Source organism: Phytophthora cinnamomi (genome assembly GCF_018691715.1).
Source record: "Phytophthora cinnamomi strain GKB4 chromosome Unknown Contig6, whole genome shotgun sequence".
NCBI lineage: Eukaryota > Oomycota > Peronosporomycetes > Peronosporales > Peronosporaceae > Phytophthora > Phytophthora cinnamomi.
This window is the reverse complement of record NW_027150939.1, coordinates 1,006,671-1,027,976: the sequence shown is the minus strand read 5'-3', so window position 1 is coordinate 1,027,976 and position 21,306 is coordinate 1,006,671. Positions and strand designations below refer to the sequence as shown.

The window sequence follows — 21,306 nt, the reverse complement described above, 5'->3', positions numbered from 1 at the left end:
CGAATTAGACTCCGTTTTAGCAAACCCTGCGAAAAAGATGGGATAATCTTCGCTGGATTGCGCCCATCTTGCGGCCGCCGATTGGCCGAAAGTCTGATTTGGCCACCTCACCCATAACGTGCCTGCTCCACGTCGTTATCGCTGCGGAAGCCACCCATTTTTGCTGGGTCCAAGCTTGACTTGACTGGCGCTGGCCACGCTGGCCCCGCCTTCGCACCGGCGACTGGAACGCGGTGCGGGGGAAAAGATTCACCGCGGCGGCAGTCGCCTGTCGGGCCAGCCTGTGTCTGCAGCGATGTGCAGTCTGCGCGTTTGGGCTCACCACCGCATTTCGGGCGCAGAGCCAAGAGCCGGTGAAGATCGGACCTTCAAGATCAGGCGCAGCCAATGCGAGGCCACGTGGGACTCGTTGAAAATTCGGTCCAAGCAGTCCGAGCGCTTGTCCTCTTGAAGTGGTCCGCTTGAAGCGCGCGGTCTCCGCTGTTTGCTCCGCGGCGGCGGTGCTTGCGGATGGCGTCATCGCCTCCGTGGAAGTCCCAACGCCACCGCGATGGATGAGGATTGCGCCGGCGATTGCTCCGGTGATGGCGCCGCGAGCGGCATCAGCAGCAGCAGCAGCAGCAAATCTTGCACTAAAGAGTGTGTTGTTGTGACTTGCTGCGTCTGGGCTAGCTGCCTCTGCGCTGCACCGGCGACCAGCGAGGCAGTCACCGCCGGCGCTCGATTTCGCAAGTCCGTGTCGAGGCCGCGGCAGGAGCGAGGTGCTGGCCTCCTCTCTACATGTACAAGACGATCGACAGGGCCTCTCCACGTATCGCGGAGCCGTCGCTTTGTTGGTCGACAATGACACGCTCGTCGCGCCGCGCAGCTCCGCACCGCCGCCGCGCCGTGAGTGCCTCGTTGCGTTACCGCGATTCGGTGTCGGGAATCCAGCGGCGCTCGATCAATCAAGCGGCGGCGCTCCAGAGCGCGGGCTCCGTGCACCATGTGCCAGTAGAGCACTGTTAATCGGAGACTGACTTCCAGTCCCCCAGATGAATGTCATTCCGTTTCATCGCTCGAAGACAGATGGTCTACTCCAGTCCACGTGGACAGGTAAACGTCAGTCTGATTTGGCACTCAACAGCTAGTGCGCGTTGCCGTTTGATCCCTACCTACGTCTACACTGCTGCCGGCGTCGTTGTGGGCAGCACGCTCTGGATGAGGGCGCGCTTGCCGCCGCTGCCGTTGAACGGCCACATCGGGTCCTCCTCTTCCCACTGCGCCGCGATCTCCGGCGGAATTCCGGCCACCACGTTCGACTTCATCGTGCGGAACGCCACGAACGCCGTGGGGAAGTACGGCACCACGTCCTCGATGGGCGTGGCCGCCGGCCACACTCGGTCACACAGCAGGCGGCGGTAATTGAGGTCGCCCTTGATGATCACCAGCGCCGCCTCCCGCGCCAGCCGCGTGTGCAGCACCGCCGGCAGCTCGTGGAAGAACACGTAGCGGTTCCAGGCGATGTCCGATCGGATCACGAGCTGCTCGTTGCGGACGTACTCGGCGAGCCTCTCGCCCAGAGCCTGCACCTCGGGCGTGCGCGTCGAGCGCTGCATCTCGGTGATGTGTTCGTGGACATCGGTGACAATCGCGTCCGACACGAACATCGGCTCCTCCTTCACGTTCATGGTGACCTTGCCGCACCACTTGTGCGTCAGCAGGTGGTCCGCCATCGCCAGGTCCAGCAGCATCTCGGTGCCGCTGTTGTCGTTGATGTACTCGACGCCCAGACGCTTGGTGTCGCCAGCGTCGCGGGCCTGCCGCTCCAGGTACGAGATCACTTTGTCGCTGTGGTCCACAAGCAGCATGTCGTCGTCGAAGTCCAACGACGCTCCAGCGCCGCTGACTGCGTCCTTCACGTCCTTGTTGCAGCCGTCGGCCATGTTCCCCCAGAGACAGAGCTTCATGAACCGCTTGAGCTGGTCGCAGTGGCTTTGCGAGCTCGGTTCCTCTTGAGCCGAGAGGCCGACGGCCGTCTGCAACAGTCTCCACGGCGTGTCCTCCGCCAGCTCCGCCACCTTCCTACAGATAACACGGCATCGATCGCACAAGTTATTAGTCATAACGCCAGAAGCCCTCTAGCACCGCAACGACGTACGAAGGACGGAACGGGTCGATGCCTGTCGAGTAATACTCGGTGAGCAGCAGGATGAGGTGGAACATGTAGTGCTCGCTGAGGAACCAGGGCGCGTTCTGCCACGTGTAGCCCTTGCCGGCCAGCAAGGTCTCCCACTCGGAGCTGGTTTTCGACTGTGCAGCTTGCTCGGGATACTGCGAGGGCAGCGGAATCTTGGCATCGCTGATCATGTCGTCCGCCAGCTGCAGCAGGCGTCGGCGCTTCTCGTCGGAGAAGCGCTCTCGGTTCATGGCCACGCAGTCGCGGACCAGCTCCGGCATGCGAGACTTGTACGTGGCGTCGATAAACGTGCCTGGCACGTTGGTGAAGTGCAGCTGTTGCTGCTGCAGGAGCGCGAGGAATTCGGCCGACATGGCGCTGGAGATCGACGGTGCCGGTGCGCGGTACGAGGGAAATGTGCTTGTGCGCTGACTCATGTTGCTGCCCTGCTCTCACGCGCGGTGCCGGCATCTCAGCATCTCTGCACGGAGGATAATCGCTCGATTGGGTTGGAAACGCACAAGCATCCAGTGTCTTGCAGCGGATAATCGCGCCTTCGGGCTGGGAACGCACAAGCATTTTGCCAGCAATGCTGGCCCAGCGCACGCATGCTCGATAGCAGTAAATGCCTGTAGCAAGGAGCCTTGCGAGCAAAAGATCAGGCATATAACGCCAAGGACACCAAAACAAGTTCAAGCTAATGACTCAGCAGCGAAATGGCAACATCGAGTGACGCCCCAATTGAAAATCAGTCCACTTGGCGTTCTACCTTCCTCGACGAGGTCTTTCTCCCTTGCGGTGCCATGAGAGAGGAGGCCGCAGAGCTCGCCGATGCCCTGTGCGGCCTCGTGGACAAGCGTTTGTCGGCGAAGCAGAGCTGCATCGTCAACGAGGCTGTGAGCGCCGCCGCCAGCGTCCGCAGTGAGCACTGGGGGGAGCTGATCGCCTCCGTCAAGCAGATGCAGGACGAGCACCACGCAGCCATCGCCGAGATGAAGGCCGCGCAGCAGGCAACCCTGGCCGACCTCAAGGCGCAACACGCAGCCGCCGTCGCCGACATGGCGGAGAGATGGGACGCTCAGGAGACCGCCATCCTGACGGAGCTGCAGCTCCTCCGGGACGAACTCAAGACTCAAGAGGCCAAGCACCGTGATGTTCTGGAGCAGCAGAGCTCCCCCAACCCAAGCTCGAAGAACCGTCTCCAGTGTGCAAGGAGGTCCCCAAAGCTCCGCGGCGACAATCACAGTCGCGGCCGAAGTCGCAGCCCCAGTCACTGCAGAGGGAGCTACCGACGTCGCAGTCGCAGTTGGGGGTCCCCACCCCACTCTTATGCGAGGAATTACGTCAGCCCGACCCACTCGAGCCAACGCCACTCGTCAAACTCGACGACGCCGCCGACGCAGCACCACCCACGCAACTCAAGCTGCCGCCACTAGCAAATCAAACGGCCCAACGCGACAAGATTCAGTTGCATTCGTGTTGCTGTAGTCTGCACGAGGGCGACGCACACATTGACTCATTAACGCCGCTCACTTTTGATCGTTACGCCCAGTGCAGTCGTCTACTCCTACAAGCCCCCTTTCATCGGCATCGTCGTCGTGCGTGGCTCGCATCTGTCGTGTTCGCCTGAACGCGCGGGCGTCTAGTACGACTTCTTGAAGGCGAGGACCTGGTACAGACCGGCGATCTCCCACTCGGCATCCGAGATCGAGCCGCGGATGTTCGTCACGTGCATCTTCTCCAGCAGCGTGCGGTTGCGGTCCTGGTCCTTGCGCTGCTGAATGAACCGGTGGAAATTCTGCTTCAGTAGCAGCTCGAAGCCATGCTCTCGCAACAGCTTGGCCAACAAATCGTCCGGCACCAGGTACTCGGGCAGGTCCACGGCCTGGCCGCCGCCGCCTTCGGCATCCTCCTCGACGCGATCACGCAGCGTAAAGTTGTACCGCAGACCAAAGGCACCTTCCGAGGCCGCATCCGGTCCAGATAGCTGAGCGCGCGTAGCTGCGTCAAAGCGGATACAGCACACCTCTCGCTTCTTTTCATCCACGATGCTAACGTCGGGCTTATTTGTTCCTTGGTCTTCTTTCTCCGCCTCAGGTGGCCGCAGACCCCGGTAGTACTTCATCAGCAGCTTGTTCGGGTCGACCGTCGTCGCGATTAGCACGCCTCCGTCTGCTAGCAGCTCATGCACTGTAGAGAAGAACCGGTTCGCGCGCTGAGCGTCGCCAAACATGTAGTGGAAGGAGAACTGCACCGACACGATGTTGAAGCTACCAATCGCCGAGGTCGGCAGCGGTACCGCGTCGTGCCAGCCCTCGTGCTCACTCCAGCAGTGCATCTCGTCGCGCAGCAGGTCCACGATTCCCAAGTCTCCCTGAATAAACTGCACCTCCGTCTTCTTCCTGTCCCGATCTCCACCTCCTCTTCCTCCGCGCGAGAACGATGTGTACCGCTCCACCGCGTCTTCCAGCGACTTCTGGGCGATGTCCACGCCCACGTACATGGCCAAGTTGCGCTTGGTCCACTTCATCAGGTCTCCTCCCTTGCCACAGGCCAGGTCCAGCACGCGGTCTCCCTCCCGTCGCGAGTACTCGTTGATCAGGATGGACTTGACCCAGTTGTTGAGCGCGCGCATGTGGAACAGCAGGCTGTCCGCTCGGTCGCTCTGCGCGCTTCGCTGCAGCTGGTTGTAGAAGGCGGCGGCAGCGTCCGGGTCCTTCTCGCGCTCCCGCTCGCCGTTGTCGTCGCCGTAGTCTCTCGACATGGCGTCGAACGACCTCTTCGAGCCGTAGCCCCTGTCCTCGCCGCGCTGCGGCCGCCCCGGAGACGACACCAAGTTGGAGATGTGCATGGTCCTCGCTGGCGGAGCCGCCGGCGCCCTCGGAGAGGCCTCATCTGCACCAGAACAGCAGCAAACAGGCACCGTTAGAGCCCAGAACAGCATCTAGCCAGCGTGGGAAGGCGACCAGGCCCAACCTTGAGACTGCTCCGCGCCCAGCGCCGGCGGCCCGGGGCTCAGCAGGTCCATGAGCGAGTTGGACTTCTTGCGCACGAGCCGCGGCGGCTCGCCGGAGTCCGCGCGCGGCGAGTCGTAGGACGGCGCCGGCACGAGCACGGGCGGGGGCGGCGGCGACGGGCTGGCGGCCGCGCGCAGCACGGGCTTGTCGTACGAGACGGTGGCGTTCTTGTCGCGCACGTGGAAGTAGAAGCGGCGGCCGTCGCGGTCGAACTGGTGCGACCAACCGCGCGGCAGCTCGTCGTCCACCCAGTAGACCTTCTTGGTCTGCGCGTTGTAGTAGTACGGCATGTTCTTGGAGCGCGACATGGCCACCTCCCACTCGGGCGGCAGCGGCTCCTCCGACACCTCCAGCGTCCCCATGACCGCTCTCGACTATGGGCAGTAATCGTGGTGGACGATTGCGACGTAAGTTGCTGGAATTGGAGCGACGTAAGATTACGGTGCTGCTAAAGTTGCGTGAAAGGGCAAGTTGAAGTGGATACGGCGCTGACTGAACATATGACGTAGGTAGCATTCCTACTCTAATGCAGCGAGAGGGCAGGGGTAAGAACGCTCTGGATCGTGCCGCGTTTGCCGTTGTACCGCCACTTCACGTCCTCCTTCTCCAGCTTGTCTACAATGTCTGCTGGGATGCCCACCACGGGGTTCGACTTCAGCGTGCGGAACGACACGAAAGGTGCCGGGAAGAACGGCACAGCCTCCTCCACGGGAGTCGACGGCGGCCACAGACGATCTCCCAGCAGACGACGGTAGTTCAGGTCGCCCTTGATGATCACCAGCGTCGCCTCACGCACCAAGCGATTCTGCAGCACAATTGGCATCTCCCAGTAGTAAGTGTAGCGGTTCCAGAAGATGTCGGGACGCACCACCAACTGCTCGTTCTTCACGTAACCAGCGAGGCGCTTGCCCAAAGCCTGCACCTCCGGTGTGCGCGACTCACGCTGCATCTCGGCAATGTGCTCGAGCACATCGGCGGGCGTCGCGTCCGATACGTACACCGGTTCAGCCTTGACGTTGAGCGTCACCTTTCCGCACCAGTCATGAGCCAGCAAGTGATCCGCCAGCGCGAGGTCAAGCAGTAGTTCTGTGCCGCTGTTGTCGTTGATGTACTGGATCCCCAGCTTTCTGGGGTCGCCGGACTCGCTCGCCTTCTGCTCCAAGAAGGCGATGACCTTGTCGCTGTGGTCCACGAGCAGCAGTGCGTCGTCGAACACTAGCGATGCTCCAGCACCACTGACCGTGCTTTTCACCTCTTTGTTACACCCGTCGGCCTTGTTTCCCCACATACAAAGCTTCATGAACCGCTTCAGTTGGTCCCGACGCGGAGTCTGCGAGCTTGCTCCTCCTTGTGTGGAGATATCGGCTGCAGTTTGCAGCAGCCTCCATGGGGTGCTTTCCTTCAGTTCCGCTACCTTCCTGAAAATGAAATGGTACATGTATGTATGGGGTTAGATTGCATTTCATTTTAGTACGCATCAACTCGACAAGTTGCATTCCACGTACGACGCGTGAAAAGGGTCGATGCCCGTCGTGTAGTAGTCCGTTAGCACAAGCACGAGGTAGTACATATAGAGCTCGCTCAGGAACCAGGGCGAGCTCTGCCACGTGTATCCCTTGCCGGACAGCAAATTCTCCCACTCCGCGCCAGTGGAGGACTTGGCAGTCTGCTCGCCGAACTGAGACGGCAGCGGGATCTCAGCATCACTGGACAAGTCATCGGCCAGCTTCAGTAGACGCTGGATCTGCTCTTTGGAGAAGCTGTTGTGGTTGTCAGCCACGCAATCGCGCAAAAGTTCAGGCATGCGCGACGTGTATGCCTCGTTGACGTACGACCCCGGAACGTTGGTGAAGAGTTCTTCGTGCTGCTGCAGGCGAGCGAGGAACTTGTTCGTGGCATCGTTCATTGCGCTGGAGATGAAGGTAGGAAGCAGTGTATTCGGGGGCAAGGCAGAAGCAAGAGTGAGCGGAGGATCGAGGCAACACGCGTCGTTCCACCGCTAAGAAGGCGTCGATTCATTGCGAGCCTCCATCGCTGCACACGTCGAGCGCGAGCTGTCATCAACGGTGCGTGATTAATATCGTCAGGGTCAGTCACCATGACCGGTGCCTTTCACGATTATGGGACGGGTTACGGGACGGTGAGCTCATTTCTCTTGCAACAATTTGAGCTTTCTAGGTGCTCACACTTCGGTCATGTTAAGGTTTTGGATCGGACATGTTAGAGGAAGGAATAGCAGAGGAATATAACAGCGGAGGACAGCGTGAAGGTGCCGAAGGAAGAGGTCTTGGAGGAGGAAGGATGCCCGGAGGTGCTTGTGTATTAGCAGTCAAAAGACGGAGTGAGGACTGGTGGTCCCTGGCGGGGGAGATAATCCCCCTTATTCTGCAACTAAATCAGTGGTCTACATTGTACGGGACAGCTCTGTGAGCGAGTCCCATGTTCTCCTGCAAAGCATCAGCACGTCGGAGATGCGCAACTTTAACAGCCTCCCACATTGAGGAACGTGCGTTGCTTGCTAGGTTTCAGCTTGCTTAAGTTTGGGCAGTATTATTATGACCTTAGCACTTGGCGTGGGCAATTTGTGCCTTCACCATTGGTGATCTTCTACCCCATGTGGCTTATTTCGCCTGTAGGGTGATATGCCAAAAGATGTTGTGCTAAATGTTTGGTCATTTAGTTTGAGCTTGTACTTGGCTAATCAGGAAACCTTTCTTGTGAAGGAGAAAACCTGTTCACCGATTATGTATGCTCTAAAGCGTTATGCGTATTGCTCGTGATCGCAGATATTTGCTTTGCGACTGTACGTGGCTAGTCAGGAAAACCTTCTTGTGAAGGAGAAACCTGTTCACCGATAGTTTGCATGTACTAGATTTTGTAGGTGTGTTTTGCACGTATTCACCTTTTATTTGCATCTTTGCGGTTTTGAGTGGCTACTCAGGAAAACCCTTTTTCTGGTTGGGATAAAACCTGTTCGCCGAGCGTACTTTACTCGAGCTTCTTGCTCGTGGATATTGAATGTTTTGCTCTTAGTTTTGTTTGTGTCTCCTTTCGGAAGTCTTGGTAACTTATTTTGCTACCGATTCTCTCCTTTTACATGAATTGTTGAGAGGACTTAGCCATCTCAACGGGTAGGCTTATGAGCCTCCCAGTTTGCTCAATCTGGTCAAAGTATTACATTTTCAAGGCTTTGAGCCTCCCAGTCGCTTTTGACTGACAATTGCAACATAATATTGTTGACAATGTGATGATTTTTTTTTTAAAGCTTGTAGATTTTTCCTTACAGCTCAGCGACTTATAGTTCGCTTAGAGTAAATTACTTTGCCATTTGTAGAAGCATGTAGCTCTAGAGGCATGGACTGCATCAACTTAATATCTTCCGTAACAACACAACTGTCCGCTTTAAATGTGCGGGGATCACATCTTTGGGAGATATTTTATTTGTCTCTCCCTAGTGTCCTTATCGAGATGTTTCTCGTTTGTGAATAATTATGATTATAGCATGCACTAGCGGAAGTATGTGTGCGACTGAATCCATTGAGAGATGGTCTATTTAGAACCTGACATTTTGTATTTGTCTCATGTTTAGGAGTTTAATCCACCGGCAGAGCCTTTGTGGCATTCCTGGATCACCATAATGTGGCGACTCTCGACAGCTATTTTTTGCTTTAATGCTTTGGCTGTTCATGGTTCATGCCTTACATGTCGTTGTGATCGGCGCATTTCGCTTTTGATTTTTGTGTCTTGGGTATTACAATAGTGGAGACATAAGACAGAGGCTTTGTGTGCTTGTCGTTGAGAGCAATGATTATTTTCCCTGTATTGTGATGTACATCGAAGTATTTCATTTCATGTTATCTCTTTTTTTTCAGTATCTGACTTGACAGAGGCTTTGTGTGCTTGTCGTGTATGTTATTGAAATCGTACGCTATCGACAGAGGCTGTGTGTTGCTTGTCGCTCATTGCAAGGGGGTAGATCTTAATTTTAGTTCATGGAGAGAGGCTTCATGATTTTGATTTTGTATTTGGTTTGCTTGTTGTTCATAGTCATGTGATATGTTATTTTGACAGAGGCATTGTGTAGCATGTCATGTACTACTGTAGTAGTAGGCAATTCAATTTATTGACAGAGGCTTCGTGTATGTGAGCTTGTCGTTCATTTTCAGGTAGCAGCAATATAGATGGACAGGGGCATTGGGTAGCATGTCCGTTCGGAAATAGATGACCATTTGTTTTTTTTTTGCGCAGCGCTCCGCCTCGTTCATTTTCCTGATTATAAAATTGTGGGAGTGCTGGAGATCTAGAGTTGACACTAAGCGAGGCACAGTCCAGAGAGGCGCAGGCGTTCTTGTTCCGCCGCACAAAAATGGATCTAAGATCTCACTTCATACTTGAGGGGCACTTGATTTGGCTTCGGGTGCTACGAGGATCCCACTTGCTGAGAGATGTTGCATCGCATGGCAATGACGTTGGAAGACTGTCCGTTCGCATCAGTTTGTACTTAACAAATGTTCGAGCCGGTAATCATTTCCACCATTAGAGTTCATGATATGCTCCATGGGCGCTGGCAGCGGGAAGCGCGAGTCCTCCGTCTAAGCGTCGCTCTCAGCCTTCGCCTCACGCTCATCGTCAGCAACCGAGCCCTCCATCGTCCTCGGATCCCGCATCGCTTCCAGCACACGACGCGCGCCAAGTCGGGCGTAGGGCTCGTAGCGCATGTACATGCGAGACACGGGGGGAATCGGTCCGGGCACGAAAGGCGGGCGCTCCTCGTCCATCCAGGAGAACTCCAGCGGCAGCCTCAGTCAGGTTCAGCTCCATCGTCTCTGTCGAATCCGTCGAATCAGGCGTTCCAGGCCTCGGCGCAGCAGCGTCAGCGCGTGGCGTCGGCGAGATTGGGGGCGGGTGGTGGGGGGGGGGGGGGGGGGGGCGAGAGTCGTCCGGGCGGTTGGCAGGGGCAGCGGGGCGGCGGTCCACCTTGCACTCTTTATTGACTTGACCACAGCTGCTACTCGATATCCCATCGAGTTGATTCCACGCTTCCAATGCGCTCGACAACTTGGCGGCTCACGTGGACGTACATTGCAACCCGGACGATCTCCCCACGTGTAGCACGCCTCCTATGCTGCGAAGCAGTAGGGTTTCCCCGACGGCCTGGCGTTCACTATCCGTAATCTCCCCCATCCGCCAACTTTCGAAATGAATCCAGAAGCCAGTGTGCGGGGGCCAGCAGTGTGTGGTGGCCAGTGAGCGGGGAAAGCGCGGGAGATTCAGAATTCAAACTCGATTGGTTTAGAAGGGGAATTATGTTGGAGAGGCTGAAATATGATAGGAAATGGTCATCTATTTCCGAACGGAGGTAGTACTATATTCGTGCTGAACGGCCTGTGACTTTGCGATGTCGTGCAAGTCTCTCATGAGCGTATTTACATGGAAGCTCTCTAAGGTAGCTTTCGCATGAAAAAGTGGAAGCAGCGGTATAGTATCTCGCTTTGAAGTACCAGTACATGAGTACGAAAGGCTTGCCTGCCTTGTCAGGCGGTCTTACAGCTCATAGGGGCTCAGCCTGTGGCCGGCACAGCATGTAGCGCGTTTGGCGCAGAGTCCAGCGAAGTTCTACTGGCTCTTATGCATAGCATGGTAGACGTCCTGCTCAACGCAGCGCAGCAGCACGGTGGCTGGCGCAGTGGGCAACGTGGCCTCACAGCTCGGCAGTAGCCGGCTAGCACGGTATGTGTATGACTCGTGCGGCGCTGCAGCTCAGTGGCTGGCGCAAGGGGGCAGCATGGCCTCGTAAGGGCAGCATGGCCTCGTAGCGGAAGTGGTTTGCCACGTGGCAGTCGTCGAGCAGACGTGGTCCGTCGGACTTGCTTGACACGTGGCAGCTTCGCGCGGGTCCTCTTGTTAGCGTTGGGCGCATGACCTGTTAAGGTTTTGGATCGGACATGTTAGAGGAAGGAATAGCAGAGGAATATAACAGCGGAGGACAGCGTGAAGGTGCCAAAGGAAGAGGTCTTGGAGGAGGAAGGATGCCCGGAGGTGCTTGTATATTTGCAGTCAAAAGACGGAGTGAGGACTGGTGGTCCCTGGCGGGGGAGATAATCCCCCTTATTCTGCAACTAAATCAGTGGTCTACATTGTACGGGGCAGCTCTATGAGCGAGTCCCATGTTCTCCTGCAAAGCATCAGCACGTCGGAGATGCTCAACTTTAACAGGTCAGCCTGTCCACCTGCGTTACCCGAGTTCGAGTATGCCAAGCTCTACCCTCCAGCCGCCCAGCATTCGAACTCTGGGCGAAAAGTTATCGCCGACCCAGCGGAGCGTGGCTGGAATGCATCTCTGATTTTGCCCACGTTAGCAGACAAGCTAGTTGGTTCAATATGCCATTGACCAGCGACACAATGGGTTCAACCGGACTACGCTCGATGATCCACTGGCGGCGCGCTCGTACGAAACTCGAGAGCGACACCAGAACGTTCGACAACGCTATCGGTAAGGCAAAGTGGGTATCCAGGACATAATCAAGAAGCTGCGAGGGGACATCGAGCAGCTCGAGCACAGCACTGGCGCTTATCGTATGTGACTTCCGTGGTTGGCACAGTGTAGTCCTTCGCGGTGGAGTACGTTCGTGTCTTTCGGCATGGGCTGGTCACGTCAGAAGGCACTCGAGTTGTTGATATTGACATCCTGTGCGCGAGAGCGGCGCCTGTGCGGCTTCGATGCACTGCTGCAGAATTGGCATTGGGTAGCCTTGGCGAGTTTTCTCAGGTGTTTGGCAGCGCGCTCATTACGCCCAACGGCAATAATACCTAGACAATGTGGTGAACTACCCGTACAACATCAGTTCAAAAACTGTGCTCATGTTCACGACCAAAACCAGCGTTTACGACACGCTGCAGCTGTCAATGGTCATTTGGCAAAGCCCCTGTGCGAACAACGGTTCTTCCTCATGCGCAAGCCACGGCACCGAAACTCGACGCGGGACCGCGAGAAAGCGGAGCTCGCTACGTTGAGGGGACTCGTACCCGAGCTGGAGGCACACATAGGGGTGCTACGTCGAGGAGAGCAGTACCAGAGGTCGAGTTCAGCTTGGCGATGCTTCTCCGAGCGTCAAGCCCGAGCTCGACAAACAGCGGAGCACGCCAACCGAGTGCTCAATGACCGGGTGCAGAACAACGCCGATTGGATCCAGCGCCTCTGGGAGCTCCTCCACGAAAAGCGACGGGCTGCCGAGGCCTCCAGCAGTTTGAGACGGATTGCAGAGCTGCAGCAAAAGACCGAGGACGACCACGTGCTGAATCAACTCAAGCAATTGGCACAGGCGGCGGTGCAGCAATTGCCGGTAGTGTTTGCAGCAAATTGTGTGCCGCTTGTGACTGGGCCGCTGGAAAGAGACTTGTGGTCTCGCGTGCAAACAGGGAACTTCCGGTCGATGCTGGTGTGCGCGCGACGCGTTCCGTTCGACATGCACTCGACTTCAGCTGCGATTTGGACAACCCTCTCGTGTCCGGACCGAAGCTTTGCGTCGGAGGAGACTTCGGGCCACGATGTCACGCCCATAGCACGCGTGCTAGAACAATCGCCAGTTGTCTGTTCGATGAAGTTTCAGGGGACAATTCGAGAGGAATCGGGTGAACTCACGCCCCTCAACTACCACGCCGTTGTTCACCGGACGGAGATGACTGAGCTCCACAGCGCAAACGCGTTTGTATGGCAGCCTTCCTTCAAGCTTGCGGGCAGGGGCATCAAGCATCGCGACACGATGTGGGTTGCGGTGACACGAAGTCCGTCCGGTGGTTTGGAGTCGACCGTCTCGGTTGTCTGCCAATCTCAAGTTGAAACGCGGGCTCGAGTAGATGACGCGAGAAACTTGTTAGTCTCAATCATGGCAGCCACTGATGTGTGCGTTGAAAGCATTCTCTCGAGTGCGGACACTATTCTGTTCGAGGAGAGCTCAAGTGGGTCATCACGCCAGAGCCGTAACGTCAACACGTTAATGCAGACCATTGATGTCTAGACAAGAACTCCTCGGTCTAGGCATAGACAGGAAGACAAACTCAAAAATCGAAGATGTTTCATTCCAACCACTTATGCGTGGCTCGATCGGGTGATCTTGCTGAGATGATCACCTTCGGGTCCTGCTTCACGGCCTCCAACAGTTCCAGCGCCGTATGGAAGTGGACAGTGGGGAAATGCTCGGCTCGGTCACGCTTGACCTTCTCCTGGTCGAACGTGCATCTTCCAGACGGCACCAGCATCTTGAACTCGGCGATCAACGCGGAAAAGTGCGACTCCTTCTTCTTGAGCGCCTCCTGACTCTCGTTCACTGATTCGAAGGACAACTTGAGATCGGGCATCCCGCCGACCGACTTCATCAGCTCTGCTAGCTCCAACCACGTCGTCTCCATCCCTTGCACGTCCGTGTACGGACGCCACTTGTTCGCGCTTTTCAGAAGTTCCGCGACCGCCATGGTCATATCACGCGCACTGGTGATCGAGAACACATCGTTACCCGTACCGGGGATGTTCATGGCTCCCGCGCTTAGGTCAAGAGGGTGAAGAGGACCAATGTCGGGATGGTTCCGGTTGGCGCTCGGGACGATGTAGTCCATGACCCATCCGAGCGAGATGAACGTCCACTCGACCTCACTCTGCTCCCTGAGCGCCTTCTTCAGCGGCACATTATGGCTGTCCATGGACCCCTCGTCTTCGGGGAAGTCCTCCGAGTTCCCGCCATACTCCGCGGGGATGAAGCGCTTGCACTTGGTCGTCTGCTTGCACGCCTCGAGCAGCAACAGGTGTGTGTCGGCGCTCGGATTTGTCGGGTCGAAGACCGTGCTGACGAGTACGTCGCAGTCGTCGAGCACTTTCACGAGCTGCGCCACGGACGAATAGTCGGTGACACGCTGTTCCACGACGCCGGTCTTGCCGTCCAAGAAGACCTTGTGCGAACGAGTCAACACGACGACTTCGTGGCCGGCGGCAGGCAGCTCATCGATGAAGTGCTTGGCGAATGATCCGGTTCCAGCGACGGCGACGCGCATGCTTTAGTTGAGGATGGTGGTGGTTGATGTAGTCTTGAAGTCGACGATTGAAGAGTGAATTCAACCTCCGCCGGAGCTGGCGAAGAGATTGCCCGGATGACGCCCAAAGACAACAGTCACACCTTGCCGAGCGTCTTTGACGTGGTGACTAAACTCTGTCGCCGCCGCGCAGCGCAATCCAAAGTGGTGACTAATCCGCGTGCTTCGTATCCCCGTTGATTTGTCTGCCTCATTACCAGAAGTCGGAGAAGCAGATCGCAGTCTCATGCGCACGCCTCGCCATCGGAACTCGGCGCGGGACCGCGAGAGAGCGGAGCTCGCTTCTCTGAGGACCCTCGTCCACGAGCTCGAGTCTCACGTGGCTGCGTCGCGTCGCGGGGAGATCTCTCCGCTGGAAGCGCGCCGGTCTGCGTGGCAAAGTCTCTCGGAGCGCCAAGCCCGGGCAAGAGCAGCGGCTGAGGAGACCAATCGCGCTCTCAATGAACGCGTCCAGAGCAACGCCGACTGGATTCAGCGCCTCTGGGAACTTCTGCACGAAAAGCGGCGAGATTCCGAAGCCTCTGGCAGTTTGAGACGGATGGCAGCGCTGCAACGGAAGGCGGAAGACGATCTCGTGCTGAACCAACTCAAGCAGCAGGCGCAGAGTGCAGCACCACGCGTACCAGACATTCTTGTGGAGCATGGCGTTCACCTCTTGGGGAACGGGTGTGATATCAGGCGGACGTGTGGTCGCACACGCGCTCGGGCTGGGCGTCCACCTTGGTGTGCGCGCGCCGAGTTCCATTCATCGCGCACTCCACGTCAGCAGCAGTGTGGAGGGCTCTCTCGCGACCGGAAGGTAGCTTTGCGTCGGAAGGCGGTTCACTTGTTGGCCTTCACGAAGTCACATCGAAAGCGCGCGTGATCGAAAGATCCGCGGACGTGTGTGCTATGAAGTTGCGGGAGCAGACTCAAGTGGTGAACCAAGAGCCCATGCTGTTTAACTACCACGCCGTGGTGCAGCGCACCGCGATGAAAGAACTTCAAAGCGCCAGCGTGTTCGTGTGGAAGTCGCTCTTCACATGTGCTGACGGAAGTACGAGACACCACGACGCGATGTGGGCCGCAGTCGCTCCGTGCGGTCTGGAGTCGATTGTCGCGATCGTCTGCGAGTCTCAGCTTCAGATGACGCCGGGGTCCGACGAGTTGATCAGCGTGGAGGCCTCGATCATGCCAGCAGTTGAAGCATGCGTGAACAAGATTTTCAGTGCTGCTGAAGACAAGTTGCTGAAAGAGGATCAAGCCTGCGCATTGCACTCGAGCACTACTTGCACCAGTGAATGCTCGGAGGCTCAGGAAATACACCTTGAGGTCGGTCACTCCGCCTGTTGACTTCACCTCTTCCGCGAGCTGCAGCCACGTCGACTCCATGCCTTGCATGTAGGTGAAGTGGCGCCATTTGTTGAGACTCTTGAGCAATGCTGCAGTAGCCTTCGCCACATCACGCGCACTCGTGATCGCAAACGCATCTCTGCCTGAGCCCACGATAGTCATGGTCTTCGCCGGGAGGTCTAGCGCAAACCATGGACCGATGTCGGGGTGGCAGCGGTTTGCACTGGGAACGATGTAGTCCATAACCCACTCGATGGAAACGACAGTCCATTCGAGCTCACGCTGCGCCTTCAACGCGTCCTTCACTGGGATGTTGAACCGAGACGATCCGTCTGGGTGTTCGGGAAACTCCTCCGTGTTGGCAAAGAACTCCGACGGGATGAAGCGCTTGCATTTGGGCGTTTGTTTGCACGCCTCGATCAGAGCTAGATGCACGTCGACATACGCTTGGGTCAGGTCGAAAATTGCACTGACCAGAGCGTCACAGTCGCTCAACAACTCAACATGCTGCGCCACGGACGAATAGTCGGTGATGCGCTGCTCCACGACGCCCTTCTTGCCATCCAAGAAGTCCTTGCGAGAGCGGGTGAGCACGACGACTTCGATTCCGGAGCCTGGGAACTCGTTGATAAAGTGCTTGGCGAACGATCCCGTTCCAGCTATGGCGACGCGCATATTGTCGAGGAGATTTCAAGTAGTGGTGCTGCAGCCTGCAGGTGAAGGTTGATGTACGATATTTGAAGAATAAATCCAAACGTTGGTGGCAAAGACTACAATGCGTTGCGATTCAAAGTCACGCTTTGATGGGTAATGTTCGGCACCGCGGTGTGGTGACTAAACTTTTGATCCGTCACCGCTAGCAAACCAAGGCTTGAATTGGTGACTCATAGGTAGCCATCTCGATTGGCAGGCTTACCACGGCTTCTTGTACGAGGTTCCTCATGTTTTAGCGGCGCGTTGACTTCGTGAATCCTTGGACGGATTCTACTGTCGACTTTAGCTGTGGTTTACTGCGAAGGCGAGGTCAGCACGCTCTGGATGGTGCCGTGCTCGCCGTTGAGTCTCCAGTTGGGGTCGTCCTTGTCGAGCCTGTTCACGACATTGGCGGGGATCCCCATCACTGGAATCGACTTCAAGATGCGGAACGCCACGAACGCGGTCGGGAAGTAGGGCACGACCTCCTCCACGGGCGTCGACGGGGGCCACAGACGGTCACTTAGCAGTCGACGGTAGTTCAGGTCACCTTTGAGAATCACCAGTGCTGCCTCGCGAGCCAAGCGAGTCTGCAGCTCAATGGGCATCTGCCAGTAGTAGGTGTACTCGTTCCAGTATGTGTCGGAGCGAACCACGATCTGTCCCTGGCTAAGGTAGTCAGCGAGACGCTTGCCCAAGGCTTGCACCTCTGGGGTGCGTGTAGCGTGCTGCATCTCTTCAACGTGCTCGTGCACGTCAGCAGGCATCACGTCGGACACGTACAGAGGCTCCGCCTTGACGTTGAAGGTGACCTTGCCGCACCAATTGTGCGTGAGCATGTGGTCTGCCATCGCCAGGTCCAGCAAGAGCTCCGTGCCGATGTTATCGCTGATGTACTCAACGTCGAGAGACGTCGCATCTCCGCTCTCGCGCGCCTTCTGCTCCAAGAACGAGATCACTTGGTCGCTGTGGTCCACCAGCACCAGATAGTCATCGAACACCAGTGCGTCCCCTGCAACGTGCATCGTGGACATCACCTTGGCGTTGGTCCCGTCGGCCTTGTTACCCCACAGACAGAGCATCATGAATCGCTTGAGCTGGTCGTGGTGGCTCTGCGAGCTTGCTTCTTCTCGGGCCGAGATCTCCACAGCCGTCTGGAGCAGCGACCACGGCGTCTCCCCCTGCAACTCCGCCACCTTCGAGTAGTGGAACGGGTCGAAGCCCGTCGTGTAGTAGTCCGTCATCAGCAGCACCAAGTGGAACACGTACTGCTCCACCAGGAACCAGGGCGAGTTCTGCCACGTGAATCCCTTGCCGGCCAGCAGACGCTCCCAGTGTTTGCTCGTGGGGGACTTGGCAGCTTGGTCGGGGAACGCCGAGGGCAGTTGGATCTCGGCGTCGTCGGCCATATCGTCGGCGAGCTGCAGCAAGCGCTTGCATTCCACAGCCGAAAGCCGCTCGCCGTTCTTGGCCACGCAGTCGCGCAGGACATGGGGCATCCGCACCGTGCACGTGGTGTGCGCGAATGTGCCGGGCTCATCGGCGACGAGGCCGTCCAGCTGCTGGACGCGCTCCACGAATTCGTCCGAGACGCCCATGGCACTTTGATGTCTACAGGCCACGATGAAGTGCGTCCCTCGCGCGAAAAGCGAGTGTGAAGGCCCAAGATCCGCAGACACAACGGCTCACACATCATTGATCGCAGCCTTCGCCGTGATCAACCGGTGGCACCGCGTGGACGAAGTACAAAGACAGAGGTAGATAGACTCGTCTTCGCTCAGCATGAATGTCATGGTGAGGTCACGCGTCCTGCAATAGCCTGTTCGTCGTTGAAGAAAAACACGACCATGGTGAAATAGGTCGTGCCGCTCATGGCGTGAACGACAAGCTGGCGGTGCTTACGCTGTTTCGGAGCAACCGGGTGATTCCATTCCCCCTCGCCCCCCAAGCACCGCTCGCCTGCGACAGCGCTTGGCGATTATGTGGGTCCTGCCGAAACGAGTGTTTATCCTGTGCCGCTCCGTGCCGCCTGCAGGGCCTGCAGGCGAGATGCAGGCTCACTCACAACCACTTTCCAGTCGCAGCGTTCAAGCCCGTTTCAAGCGTCATGGGCGTCTCGGCTGAATTCCTCGCGCGCGTGTTTCAAGGCGAGGAGATCTACACCAACGTGCCCGGCACCTTCGCCAACGAGTCGTACAAGTCGAGGCTGCCTGGGTTGGTGCGTGACTGCGTGGCGCACAACCGCGACCGGTTCTCGGACGAGCAGTGCCGGCGCCTGATGCAGCTCGCAGACGACATGGTCAACGACGCCGTGATCCCGCTGCCGTCGCAGTACCCGCAGGAGTCGGCCAAGTCCCCCACGAGCGCGCAGTGGGAGACGCTGCTGGCCGGCAAGGGCTACACGTGGCAGAACTCGCCGTGGTTCATGTGTGAGCAGTACATGTTCCACCTCGTGCTGCTGCTGGCCGAGTATTACTCGACGGGCGTGGACCCGTTCCACCCGTCGAAGGTGGCGGAGCTGCAGGAGGAGACGCCGTGGGCTCTGCTGCAGACGGCGGTGGGTCTGTCGGCCCAGGAGGAGGCGAGTTCGCAGAGCCACCACGACCAGCTGAAGCGGTTCATGAAGCTGTGTCTGTGGGGCAACAAGGCTGATGGGTGCTACAAGGAGGTGAAGGACACCATTAGTGGTGCAGGTGCTTCGCTCGAGTTTGATGATGAACTGTTGCTGGTCGATCACAGCGACAAGGTCATCACCTTCCTGGAGCAGAAGGCGAGCGAGTCCGGCGACCCCAAAAAGCTGGGGATCCAGTACATCAACGACAACAGCGGCACAGAACTACTGCTCGACCTCGCGCTGGCAGACCACTTGCTGGTGCACGACTGGTGCGGAAAGGTGACGCTCAATGTCAAGGCTGAACCGGTGTACGTGTCGGACGCAACGCCCGCCGACGTGCTCGAGCACATTGAAGAGATGCAGCAGCCAAGCCGCACACCGGAGGTGCAGGCCCTTGGCAAGAGGCTGAGTGAGTACATCAAGAAGGAGCTGTTGGTGATCCTCCCCGACATCTTCTGGAACCGCTACGCCTACTACTGGGAGATGCCCATTGAGCTGCAGACTCGCCTGGCACACGAAGCAACTTTGGTGATCATCAAGGGCGACCTGAACTACCGTCGGCTGCTAGGAGATCGTATGTGGCCCCCGTCGACGCCTGTACAAGAAGCCGTGCCTTACTTCCCGGCTCCTTTCGTGTCGTTCCGCACGATGAAATCGAACCCAGTAGTCGGCATTCCTGCTGACACTGTGGCGAACCTGGAGAAGGAGGACCCGAAGTGGCGATTCAACGGCAAGCGCGGCACCATCCAGAGCGTGCTCACCCCGGCCCCAGTGGCTGGATAACGGAGCAATTCAAGCTTGCAAAACTTGCCCGTTCCGTTAAGTAGCCCTCAGTCTACTACATGTAGCCCTCAAGTACACTAACGTGTTAGTGCACGACAACTACCCACGAAATAAAGATCATTCACATCGTTTGTCGAACATCTTCAACTAGATCCACCCAGCAGAGTGTAACACGAGAAATCTACTTCGTCACCAGAGCAGGGGTAAGAACGCTCTGGATCGTGCCGCGTTTGCCGTTGTACCGCCACTTCACGTCCTCCTTCTCCAGTTTGTCTACAATGTCTGCTGGGATGCCCACCACGGGGTTCGACTTCAGCGTGCGGAACGACACGAAAGGTGCCGGGAAGAACGGCACAGCCTCCTCCACGGGAGTCGACGGAGGCCACAGACGATCTCCCAGCAGACGACGGTAGTTCAGGTCGCCCTTGATGATCACCAGCGTCGCCTCACGCACCAAGCGATTCTGCAGCTCAATTGGCATCTCCCAGTAGTAAGTGTAGCGGTTCCAGAAGATGTCGGGACGCACCACCAACTGCTCGTTCTTCACGTAACCAGCGAGGCGCTTGCCCAAAGCCTGCACCTCCGGTGTGCGCGACTCACGCTGCATCTCGGCAATATGCTCGAGCACATCGGAGGGCGTCGCGTCCGACACGTACATGGGCTCCACCTTCACGTTGAGCGTCACCTTGCCGCACCAGCCATGAGCCAGCAAGTGGTCCGCCAGCGCGAGGTCGAGGAGCAGCTCCGTGCCGCTGTTGTCGTTGATGTACTGCACACCGAGGCTCTTGGCGTCGCCGGTCTCGCTCGCCTTCTGCTCCAGGAAGGTGATGACCTTGTCGCAGTGGTCCACGAGCAGCAGTGCATCGTCGAACACAAGCGAGGCGCCAGCCCCGCTCACGGTGTCCTTCACCTCCTTGTAGCACCCATCAGCCTTGTTGCCCCACAGACACAGCTTCATGAACCGCTTCAGCTGGTCGTGGTGGCTCTGCGAACTCGCCTCCTCCTGGGCCGACAGACCCACCGCCGTCTGCAGCAGAGCCCACGGCGTCTCCTCCTGCAGCTCCGCCACCTTCGACGGGTGGAACGGGTCCACGCCCGTCGAGTAATACTCGGCCAGCAGCAGCACGAGGTGGAACATGTACTGCTCACACATGAACCACGGCGAGTTCTGCCACGTGTAGCCCTTGCCGGCCAGCAGCGTCTCCCACTGCGCGCTCGTGGGGGACTTGGCCGACTCCTGCGGGTACTGCGACGGCAGCGGGATCACGGCGTCGTTGACCATGTCGTCTGCGAGCTGCATCAGGCGCCGGCACTGCTCGTCCGAGAACCGGTCGCGGTTGTGCGCCACGCAGTCGCGCACGAGGCCCGGGAGACGCGTCAAGTACGACTCGTTGGCGAAGGTGCCGGGCACGTTGGTGTAGATCTCTTCGAGCTGCTGCACGCGCGCGATGTGCTCGGCTGAGGTGCTCATTGTGACGCTGGTCTATCTGCGATAAGAGGGAAAAGCGATTGTGAGCTGCACCATTCACGTCTGTGTTTTTAGGCGACGAGGCGTTGATTGCTGGGTACCTACCGGCTTGGTGCTGGTCCGCTTTCGTGTCGATGGAGTCAGGCAATCTTTGATG

The 21,306-nt window shown here is 57.7% G+C and overlaps 10 protein-coding genes across 11 annotated transcripts; 3 read left to right on the top strand and 7 right to left on the bottom strand.

Annotated features, from left to right (window-relative positions):
- Positions 1 to 1,160: 1,160 nt before the first annotated feature.
- IUM83_07467 (uncharacterized protein) lies at positions 1,161 to 2,532 on the bottom strand (the record flags this gene model as incomplete). The annotated part of the gene is made up of 2 exons (XM_067931767.1): positions 1,161 to 2,064; positions 2,141 to 2,532. The coding sequence occupies 2 exons, from the start codon at positions 2,530 to 2,532 to the stop codon at positions 1,161 to 1,163; spliced, it is 1,296 nt and encodes a 431-aa protein (XP_067798963.1).
- A 429-nt stretch (positions 2,533 to 2,961) lies between these two features.
- On the top strand, positions 2,962 to 3,594 carry IUM83_07466 (uncharacterized protein; the record flags this gene model as incomplete). Its single annotated transcript, XM_067931766.1, has 2 exons — positions 2,962 to 3,362; positions 3,507 to 3,594. The coding sequence occupies 2 exons, from the start codon at positions 2,962 to 2,964 to the stop codon at positions 3,592 to 3,594; spliced, it is 489 nt and encodes a 162-aa protein (XP_067798994.1).
- A 206-nt stretch (positions 3,595 to 3,800) lies between these two features.
- IUM83_07465 (MRNA cap guanine-N7 methyltransferase) lies at positions 3,801 to 5,537 on the bottom strand (the record flags this gene model as incomplete). The annotated part of the gene is made up of 2 exons (XM_067931765.1): positions 3,801 to 5,053; positions 5,135 to 5,537. 2 exons carry the CDS (start codon positions 5,535 to 5,537, stop codon positions 3,801 to 3,803), a joined length of 1,656 nt encoding a protein of 551 aa, XP_067798992.1.
- A 161-nt stretch (positions 5,538 to 5,698) lies between these two features.
- On the bottom strand, positions 5,699 to 7,081 carry IUM83_07464 (uncharacterized protein; the record flags this gene model as incomplete). Its single annotated transcript, XM_067931764.1, has 2 exons — positions 5,699 to 6,593; positions 6,681 to 7,081. The coding sequence occupies 2 exons, from the start codon at positions 7,079 to 7,081 to the stop codon at positions 5,699 to 5,701; spliced, it is 1,296 nt and encodes a 431-aa protein (XP_067798993.1).
- A 5,044-nt stretch (positions 7,082 to 12,125) lies between these two features.
- On the top strand, positions 12,126 to 13,193 carry IUM83_07463 (uncharacterized protein; the record flags this gene model as incomplete). The annotated part of the gene is made up of 1 exon (XM_067931763.1): positions 12,126 to 13,193. The coding sequence occupies one exon, from the start codon at positions 12,126 to 12,128 to the stop codon at positions 13,191 to 13,193; it is 1,068 nt and encodes a 355-aa protein (XP_067798990.1).
- A 58-nt stretch (positions 13,194 to 13,251) lies between these two features.
- On the bottom strand, positions 13,252 to 14,220 carry IUM83_07462 (Isoflavone reductase; the record flags this gene model as incomplete). Its single annotated transcript, XM_067931762.1, has 1 exon — positions 13,252 to 14,220. One exon carries the CDS (start codon positions 14,218 to 14,220, stop codon positions 13,252 to 13,254), a length of 969 nt encoding a protein of 322 aa, XP_067798991.1.
- A 1,160-nt stretch (positions 14,221 to 15,380) lies between these two features.
- IUM83_07461 (Isoflavone reductase) lies at positions 15,381 to 16,266 on the bottom strand (the record flags this gene model as incomplete). The annotated part of the gene is made up of 2 exons (XM_067931761.1): positions 15,381 to 15,486; positions 15,563 to 16,266. The coding sequence occupies 2 exons, from the start codon at positions 16,264 to 16,266 to the stop codon at positions 15,381 to 15,383; spliced, it is 810 nt and encodes a 269-aa protein (XP_067799031.1).
- A 332-nt stretch (positions 16,267 to 16,598) lies between these two features.
- On the bottom strand, positions 16,599 to 17,882 carry IUM83_07460 (the record flags this gene model as incomplete). Of its 2 annotated transcripts, none has more annotated exons than XM_067931759.1 (1): positions 16,599 to 17,882. In XM_067931759.1, one exon carries the CDS (start codon positions 17,880 to 17,882, stop codon positions 16,599 to 16,601), a length of 1,284 nt encoding a protein of 427 aa, XP_067799043.1. The 2 variants fall into 2 exon arrangements, with proteins under 2 accessions (XP_067799043.1, XP_067799042.1); XM_067931760.1 differs by having other exon boundaries at positions 16,599 to 17,231.
- Positions 17,883 to 18,391: 509 nt separating this feature from the next.
- Positions 18,392 to 19,681, top strand: IUM83_07459 (uncharacterized protein; the record flags this gene model as incomplete). The annotated part of the gene is made up of 1 exon (XM_067931758.1): positions 18,392 to 19,681. One exon carries the CDS (start codon positions 18,392 to 18,394, stop codon positions 19,679 to 19,681), a length of 1,290 nt encoding a protein of 429 aa, XP_067799219.1.
- A 181-nt stretch (positions 19,682 to 19,862) lies between these two features.
- On the bottom strand, positions 19,863 to 21,152 carry IUM83_07458 (uncharacterized protein; the record flags this gene model as incomplete). The annotated part of the gene is made up of 1 exon (XM_067931757.1): positions 19,863 to 21,152. One exon carries the CDS (start codon positions 21,150 to 21,152, stop codon positions 19,863 to 19,865), a length of 1,290 nt encoding a protein of 429 aa, XP_067799137.1.
- Between the last annotated feature and the right edge of the window lie 154 nt (positions 21,153 to 21,306).